The 9,356-nt window shown below is 41.4% G+C and overlaps 1 protein-coding gene across 1 annotated transcript; it reads left to right on the top strand.

Annotated features, from left to right (window-relative positions):
• Nucleotides 1-3,081: 3,081 nt before the first annotated feature.
• Nucleotides 3,082-9,264, top strand: ddx19b (DEAD-box helicase 19b). Its single transcript, XM_076095692.1, has 12 exons — nucleotides 3,082-3,269; nucleotides 3,752-3,791; nucleotides 3,895-3,990; nucleotides 4,101-4,236; nucleotides 4,585-4,677; nucleotides 4,878-4,980; nucleotides 5,112-5,226; nucleotides 5,378-5,555; nucleotides 5,645-5,882; nucleotides 6,244-6,406; nucleotides 6,734-6,925; nucleotides 7,093-9,264. The coding sequence occupies exons 1-12, from the start codon at nucleotides 3,213-3,215 to the stop codon at nucleotides 7,152-7,154; spliced, it is 1,473 nt and encodes a 490-aa protein (XP_075951807.1). The 5' UTR covers nucleotides 3,082-3,212; the 3' UTR covers nucleotides 7,155-9,264.
• The last annotated feature ends 92 nt before the right edge of the window (nucleotides 9,265-9,356 follow it).

Raw genomic sequence — 9,356 nt, 5'->3', positions numbered from 1 at the left:
TTGGAATTCAAAAAATGTTCATGTCCAGATGATCTGCGAATGTGAGTTTTTTCATTAATTAAGTCTCCCAAGAAAACAGTGGAGCAATCATCAAAAACCAAAATAATGTCCAGTTTCATGATGAACAACACCTGATTTGGGAACAACTAACTAAATTACATTTCACTCATGAACAGTTGTGAATACTAAGAACAATATGTTGACCTCCTCTACTTCTTATTCTGTCAATTTCCCATAAAACAATGTTTTTATTTTTGCATTGCATATATTTTTAACTGGTGTTAGATCATCAAGTTTAAGCTCTTGTGTTAGTACCCTGCTGAAGTGTTACTGTACATATTTATGGAGAGCATAATAGAGAGTATATACTGCCTACATAAACTGTGACATACTGCATACTTGTGAGGATGAAGTAGTGTTTGAGGCGGTCTTACGTGATGTATTTGTGGGCTGAGTGCTTACCTTACCTGAGACTATTCACATAGAAAACTATTTTCTCCTGCGACCACTTCACTTTGATATCCTCTCTATCATATTCAGCACTTGAAATGAGTCCTTATGTGGCAATACAAAGTTATTCTCTCTGTCTCTTCCAAATTCTCTGGAGACATTAAGCCTTACTTTTACTCTTTCAGTTGCCATGGATACCTACGGCAAGGCAGCTAATTCGAGGCAACAATAAACTCCGCGCTTCCAAGCCTTTGACAAATTTGTCTCCAAACTGACAATCTAAGAGACTCCCTGTACCCTCGCTCACACGCTGACACAAACCAACCAACGTATCCACACATAATGATGACGATAGACTTGGACTGACGCACTTGACCGTTGGATGACAGCGGAACCGCAATCAATGTAATCTCCTTCAGCACAATCCAAAGCCACTGTCATCATCTATCTATGTATCCCAGTGGAACAGTGTGTGTGTGTATGTGTGAAATCAATTATGCATTCATTTAAGGAGCAGCCAGCCTCATCAGTCGGGCCCCAGAGGTGACCCCGAGTGCTCCTGCGCGGTCCTTAGTGAAGCTCTGGTTGATAGCCTGGTATCCACTAACTATGCTGTACTTTACCTAAACAAAGTGCAGGAGTAGAACTCTCAGATCTGTATGTAATTAAAGGACCAGTGCCACAGCCATCAATCCTGAGTTTGCCCATCAAGCTTCTGTGTGATAAAGTTAGAGTTACTGAACTTAACAGCTGTGTTGAGGATTTACTTTGCTTTGAGTGCTTCCCTTTCTTTTCCAGCTAACACACACACACACACACACATACGCCGTTACGCTCATTAATACGCGGCCTCCATTGTGTGTCTAAATCTCCCTTTAAATAATCGTGCCATTGTTAAGTCTCGCGCCAACTTTCTCTTTTTCTCTCTCCTCCCCCATTACACACACACACACACACACACACACACACACACACACACACGCACACACTCTCTCTCTCCTCCCACCACGTGCTTGTTTGTTGATTTTAGGTATATGCTTGTAATTGTATAATAGATGTTTTGTTGATTTATAATATAGATTTTTTTGATCAGTATTGTTAAGATGAATAAACTCCGTTATAGTTTTAAAGAGCAGTTTCTGCGATTATTTTCTGCATATGTGTTGCAGTAAGAGCTGGTTGTTATTCAAAACTTCACTGTTCACTTTATGAATGAATAAATAGTACGTTAACTATTGACATTTTGAGTGAATACCAATTTTGAGACTTAATCCACAGTTTGGTGGATTAATGTTTATAATCATATTGATATTAACAATTGTATTAATATGAATACTTTTATAAATATTAATAATTACATTTTCAAACATAACCAAAACCCGCTCCTACCAGATCCCAACAACACTAATTTCTGGTTGAGGTCAGAGGAGTTCATTAATGTGTCTGAGTTTTTTAATTTGGTGGTCTTCATATTTAGGGTTTTCCTACTCATTATTTCAATAAGGCTGTTAACTGATGCAGTCATGCTACGTGTATCTCAGAAAAACAGCAATACAAGAGAAATTCACTTCCTCCTTTAAGCAGCACAATGTTGGAAATAGTGACAAACTCCAACATGAACAAGGCTCCACTCAATTCATTTCAAAACATCTGCTGAAAAACAGTGCTTCACCACATCCTCAGGCTAGGCTTAACAACGAGGGGGCCCCAGTGCAAAAATGAGCTGTGGAGTTCAGTAGTATTTTGTGATCATTTAATTACGTTTAACTGTATTTATGAAAATACAGGATGTAAAGACGATATTAACTGAAATATTACTGGTATTCTACATTTTGACACAGCCACGGCCTCTCTGCAAGAGAGAGCCTCAGGTAAAAAATGCAGGAGCCACTTTAAAGGTCTAATGCGTAGGACCTGGTGGCATCAAGCGGTGAGTTTGAAGATTGCCCTTATCTAGAGGCAGCGTTTGGTTTGTCCACTAACAAAAACACTACAATTCTTTTTTTCAAGTGATTATACACTTTTATTATATATATCCCCTAAATGGTACACACTGTACCTTTAAGGCCTTTACGGTTTATATTGTGTGTTAGTGGTGCATAATACCAAACAAATTTGCAATACATCAACTTTCTACAAACGTATTGCCAAAAAGTGATTCTAGGGTCTTGGGGTCTTAAAAGGGTCTGGGGCCCCGTGGCACATGTTTTCTGGTTGGTAATCCAGCCTTAATATCTATTTTGTCAAACAGGTGGGCTGCCTGGCCCCTGGATTGGATTATAAATAAAAAAGACCTGCATCATCTTCGTTAACAGTTTATGTGTGTGGTCTGTGTGTGTGTGCGTGTGTACAGGCAGGCATAAACAGTATTTTTGGAGGGTGAGTCTATGCAGACCGCTTTGGCGCCACCTACAGGCTATTCAGGAACGTTTTTTCTTGAGATTCAGCCTCCAATCTCTTATCAAAAACGTTCAAATAAATTTATTTATTTGTGTTATTTGTTAAATTTTGTTTGAACTGGAGTGTCAGTTATACCTGTTACTTTTTGTAAGTCGGATAGGAACATTCAACAAACTGGGAAATATTATCGTGTGCACTTGCGTTCAACCCGGACATGTTAGCCGTTGCACAGGTTCCCAGAATCGGTTTCGGCACGCCATTGTGGAAAATAGTTACTTTCATATTACTGACTCCTCGCTGAGAGCTTACCTTCCTAGCTGAGTCGTCCCGGGTAAAATAACGAAAGAAGAAACTGTTCCACAATGGCTACGGACTCCTGGGCACACGCAGTGGACGCGCAAGAAGCCGCGGCGGAATCGGTAAACCGTAATTTACGCAACACGAGCTAACGTGTTGTTAGCATGTTTAGAAGATGCGTTGGCCTGTTGTGGCTCAGTATAAACGAAACTTTAACTGCTCAGCGTTTCTTCCTACATTAGAAACTTTCCAACGACAGCGCTGCCTTGAATAAATTGGCTTTAGTGAAAGTCTGTTTCAGTAACGTATCAACTTAATAATCTAAACTACCGGTTGGCGTCTGTTTGTCGTGAAAGCTAAGTTAACTAGCTCGAGCTGAGTTGCTGCGTGCTCAGTGAGTTACTAGCTTTAGCCGTTAGCTGATTAGCAAGCAAATGATGCAACATGCTCTAAAATAGGACTAACGCTACGAATGAAGACGTAACGTTAGTCATGGCTTAACGTTAGTGTATCTCATGTGTTACCCTGTCCTGACTCGTATAATTGTGATCATTATTTTACGAGAGAAACAACTCTTTAAACTTACTCATGTTCCCCCTTACAGATCGGTAGCCTCCAAATAAAGGATAAACCAGAAGAAAATGGTAAGTGTGTGCGTGCAACATTAAGTGTGAGATGCAATAGTAAGAACTGTAATCGCTTAAAATGTTTGGGTTGTAAATTTAAGCACAATATTCACTATTATAGGCACGGTTGCAAATGCTACAGAGTCCAGCAGTGCCCCTGCAAAGACAGAAGTTAAGGTAGAAAACAAGGGAACAGATGAAGAGGAAAACGACAAAGGTGAACACTTTATTATTTAGATGCTCCAAATTTGTAATGCTTTATTGTATTTTTCGTTGAGATATTCTTGAATCGTTGCAGTCGTGACAACATAACTTGTTTTTTCCCAGATGACAAAGCGGCACAGTCATTACTAAACAAGCTGATCCGGAATAATCTCGTCAATAACACGAATCAAGTGGAAGTTCTTCAGAAGGATCCCAACTCTCCGCTCTACTCGGTCAAGTCCTTCGAGGAGTTGCGACTGTAAGTGAATCTTCTGTTCGTCAGTTCACCTCTCTTGTTGCTCTACAATATTTTGGAGCATCAGATATTAATAATGAATCGGTTGTCAATCAGGCTTACTAATATTTATGACACATGTAGCCAGAAAGGATGCTTTGGAGCCAAAATGTTACCAACAAGACCCAGATGTAAACCAAACCTGCTCCAGGGGTGTTCCCTCTGTTTGTCCTTTTATTGGTCGATCTATTAAGGCGTGTGCGCATCCGCACGGACATTTGCAATCAAAGCTGCTTAAAGATTCTTTCAAAAAAGATCTGCCTTCAGACTTTGCCGAAGATGTGACATCTACCTATTTTCCCCCGTGTGCAGCAAACCACAGCTGCTTGAGGGCGTGTACGGCATGGGTTTCAACAGACCATCCAAAATCCAGGAGACTGCCTTACCTATGATGCTGGCCGAACCGTGAGTATACTTTGCACTGTACATGCATGTTGTGGAGTCCTCTAGCAAGGCATTGTGTCTCTCAAGGCTCACTGAAATTGAGTTTAGAAACAGTTTAGTTACTATACAACTAATTCATCACACCTCTTTTAACTCGCTTTACAATTTAAAGGTATTTTGCCTCTTTTCCTTGAGAGCTAATTCTTTGTTTCTTCCTGAAGTCCACAGAATCTGATTGCTCAGTCGCAGTCGGGAACAGGGAAAACAGCTGCCTTTGTCCTGGCCATGCTCAGTCATGTAGATCCCAACAAAAGATATCCCCAGGTTAGTCCCCCCCCCCCCCACTTCTAGAAGATCTCTCATTGAAATCTTGTGTTTTAAAAGGCTGTTAGGAGTATCTGACACCCTCATCCTTCCTCTCACAATAATTATGAACCTTTTTATTTCTCCATCAGTGCCTGTGTGTGTCACCCACCTATGAACTGGCACTTCAGACTGGCAAGGTAATCGAGCAGATGGGCAAACAATATCCCGAGGTCTCACTAGTCTACGCCATCAGAGGAAATAAATGTAAGGCTTCCCCGCTCGCTACAATGCTACAGCTACACGATTATATAATTACATTTTGTCAAGTGTTTGTATCGTTCCCGCTGATGAAAACATTACTGCTGAGAGTCGGTTCTCTGTGTTGATGAGTTCTTGTTTCTTGTGAATGTTGCAGTGGAGCGGGGCGTGAAGCTGCAGGAGCAGATAGTTATCGGCACACCTGGTACCATGCTGGACTGGTGCGGCAAATTCAAGTTCATAGACCCCAAGAAGATCATGGTGTTTGTGCTCGACGAGGCCGACGTCATGATCGCCACACAGGGTCACCAGGACCAGAGCATCCGCATCCAGAGGTCAGAATCAACACCAAATGAAAAGTACCCGCATGTGAAAATCGTTCCACAACTACCTTCCTTTCACTCCTACCGTCTCTGCTCCACAGGATGCTGCCTAAAAACTGCCAGATGTTGCTTTTCTCAGCCACGTTTGAAGAGACGGTGTGGAACTTCGCCCAGCGCATCGTGCCTGACCCCAACATCATCAAGTTGAAGCGAGAGGAGGAGACGCTGGATACCATCAAACAGTACTACGTGTTGTGCAACAGCAGGGAGGAGAAGTTCCACGCCCTCTGTAACCTCTACGGAGCTATCACCATCGCCCAGGCCATGATCTTCTGCCACGTGAGTTCACTCGCTTCATATTCATTCGACTCACACGATCTGTACTAAAAACACGGAATCTCACATGCGCACCCCAAATTTTATAGGAATAAAGAAATATAAATTCCCTTACGTTTCTCCTCTGTGACCCTTTGAGGATGTCCAGCAAACCCGCTGTCCTCCAATGCAAAGCTTTTTATATGTGAGAACTATTAGTCAGCTTATTTTACCAATACTTTCAACACAAGGCCTTCATCACACCCTAACTCTTCCTGTAAATCAGCTAGTGTTGCCAAGTCGTGTCCTCACATTAGGTCTTGTATTACATGGATACTTGGATTGCTGGTGTAGTAGTGTGAGTACTTTCCTCTCTGTAATCCAGACGAGGAAGACTGCGGGCTGGCTTGCAGGGGAGCTGTCCAGAGAGGGCCACCAGGTGGCGCTGCTCAGTGGAGAGATGCAGGTGGAGCAGAGGGCTGCCGTCATCGACCGCTTCAGAGAAGGCAAAGAGAAGGTCCTGGTCACCACGAACGTTTGTGCCCGAGGTAAGGACCAATCAACAGTCATCGTAAGACTTTCTATTACAATTATTATTGAATTATAAAAGGTAGAAATAGAACAACATCATCATGTGTACAAACTTAGATAATTGGCACAACAGTGAAAGTTTGAATACAAACACCTGATAATAAATATTCAATTAATGTCCTATTAATCAAATTTAATTGATGACAGTGGAATTTAAAATGCATAAATATGGGTATTTTACTGTTTAATATGCATAAACAGTAAAATACAGATATACAGTACTGCCAATGGACAATGTTTCTCTTGTGATGTTTAATCTTTCTCTCCCCTTTTCCTACATTCAGGCATTGATGTGGAGCAGGTTTCTGTGGTCATCAACTTTGACTTGCCGGTAGACAAGGATGGTAACCCAGACAACGAGACGTACCTGCACCGGATTGGTCGCACGGGACGATTTGGCAAAAGGGGGCTGGCCATCAACATGGTGGACAGCAAGATGAGCATGAACATCCTCAACAGGATCCAGGAGCATTTCAGTAAGTGTGCAGCTGCGACACACAGACTCCTTCTTAAACAGACAAACGGTGGGATCGAGTTTGTGAGGGACGTTCATACTTAAACATATAATAACTACTCAATTTAGGAAGACTGTGGCTTCCCTCTAAATGATACCCACCATGTTCTATGTGTTCTCCCTCTGCAGGTAAGAGAATTGAAAAACTAGACACAGATGATCTGGATGAAATTGAGAAAATCTCCGGCTAAAGAGAAAGGCGTTTATCGCATGAAGGACGACCACCCGACCGACTTCCCTTCCCCTCTTGGCTCTCCAAGGACTGTACGCTCCTACAGTGTTTTACGCTTTTATTTTTTTTTTAGCCGTCAGAGAAAAGAGCAAAACCACAAACACATTATATGTTTACACTTGGATATGTCTCCTCTCAGACGAGTGTTTTGGAAGTCTCTGGAACATACCCCATCTCACTCTTTGTACTCCTTTTGAATAAAGTCTATGAGTTTATTACTGTGTATCGTGATGCTGCCGAAGCAGCCATAGTTGACTCTGTTTTGCTGAACACACGTAGAGTTAAAAAAAACACTTTTTGGTGTTGGCTGTAGCGGTGGCATGCTACAAGCTATTCTCTAAAGAGATTCACAAAAAAAAACCTAAAAACATTCTATGTGCCACAAAGTTCTTCATTTTAAAAGGAGCAACGTATAATTGAATGTAAGTGTAGTACGTAGACGATGACTACCAAACCTCAGTACAAAGGGTGAAGTCGGGTATGCTGCTCGGAGCAGTAGTTTAATCATTACGATTGTTATCGAGATGGTGGTGGTTGGGTTTCAAGGGTCTATGCAAAACTTATCAACCTGTGATAGCATTCTCAAATATCACCTATTACCTATATTTACATGTTGGAAATTAATCCTCAATAACCTCAGCTTTAGCATCAGGTTATGTAGTCGGCCTAGAGGGATATTACACTACTAACTCCCAAGTCATGGACATTTAGATATTTGTTTTTAATTGGTAATCAATCCTCGGTTAACCGCACATCTCACACACGTTACTTATATAATTTTATAAACGATTATGGCTTTTATCAGGACGGGCTCGGCGCCACTGCTGAGCTCTAATCATTGGTCTTCTGTTCCCTTCATCTGTCTCGTAAAACCTAATTTTTAACTCAAAATGTGTCCGTTCAGGGCAGATGTGATCAGTTTCCCTTTGTGTCTCACTGTCCCACGCAATCTGTTCAATCAGGGTCTCCAGTTTGACTTGAGCTCAGCTACATTCTTCACCCAGACTGTGCTGTGTTAAAGGATTGTGAGTTTAAAAGAAAGTTACACAATGCCTTCCTCAAGTGCATTATATATATATATATATATACACATATGATTTTGTTTTTAAGACATTGGGCTTAATATTCTCACTAACACTTGAAATTTTGATTATATATTGAATTATGAGCGTCTTCAGGATGTATGAATTATCTTAAAACCAAATGCTGACTTGAGGACCTATGCCAATCAGATTCACTGTGTTGCTCCAACACGGTCACATGGATAGAAAACATGTACTTGTGTACATATTTACAAAAATAAATTGGGTCAAAGAAATATTGTGACTGAAATATTAAGTTTGTCACTTCTAAGAAGTGCTAAAAACATTCCTCGTGAGGTTCAATTTTGACAGACGCAGCACTTGGAATACAAGCCTAAATGGGTTAACGTTGCATCAGTGGACGACCGTACAGCATTATGGAAACGTTGGGATGTCTGGTGTATTTGATCAATGTGCGGGAACATTAAGGGCAGCGATTGGTCCGTCTGAACCTTGTGTGCAAACCTCATCCGGCTCCCACCGGCATGGAGAAGACTGCTGGTGGTGGTCCGGTTTAAATGGACTGTTTACGGACAACTTAGCCAAACGAGAAGCAAGTGAGAGTGTGCTGAAAGTCCACGAGAATGCTCTGTGAAGACTTTCGGGTAAAGAACCAATGTATGCAGTTTTATTTGGACATTTGGATGTATACATTATCAGTGAGAGTGTGTGTGTGCGCACTTTGTTGATCCATAATGTAATAGCACTGTACGAGAGCCATGGACACGCAGAGCCGTTTTAGCTATAGAACGCAACACTCTTCTCCACATGTTGTGTACCTTGTTTGATAATTGTCAGAACCAACCAAAACCCAGTACGTACATGTATACATAGGAGTAATACTGCCTAACTCGGCTTAAAGTGTAACCTGAAGGTCATGTGTAGACAATGATAGGTTCAAGGTGTGTGGTATTCTGTAGCTGAGCTGCGTTCATGGACACAGTCATGTATTCTTAATATGTTGAATTAAAAGAACATGTAGTCAAATGCTTATTTGTGTAAGTGGGGGAAAGATTTCAGTGACCCCAACTGAGGTCACTGAAGATTCCAGGTTCTGTTGTAAGTGAAGAAAACAAATA

Source organism: Anarhichas minor, unplaced genomic scaffold, assembly GCF_050575085.1.
Source record: "Anarhichas minor isolate MPS153535 unplaced genomic scaffold, ASM5057508v1 ptg000021l, whole genome shotgun sequence".
Taxonomy (NCBI): domain Eukaryota; kingdom Metazoa; phylum Chordata; class Actinopteri; order Perciformes; family Anarhichadidae; genus Anarhichas; species Anarhichas minor.
This window is presented reverse-complemented; position numbering and strand designations above follow the sequence as displayed.

Excerpts from the sequence above, each read along its gene's own strand:
- ddx19b (XM_076095692.1), top strand. The coding sequence starts at position 3,213 with ATGGCTACGGACTCCTGGGCACACGCAGTGGACGCGCAAGAAGCCGCG. Across the intron at positions 3,792-3,894 it reads GGATAAACCAGAAGAAAATG|GCACGGTTGCAAATGCTACA; the intron begins GTAAGTGTGTGC and ends TCACTATTATAG. Across the intron at positions 3,991-4,100 it reads TGAAGAGGAAAACGACAAAG|ATGACAAAGCGGCACAGTCA; the intron begins GTGAACACTTTA and ends GTTTTTTCCCAG.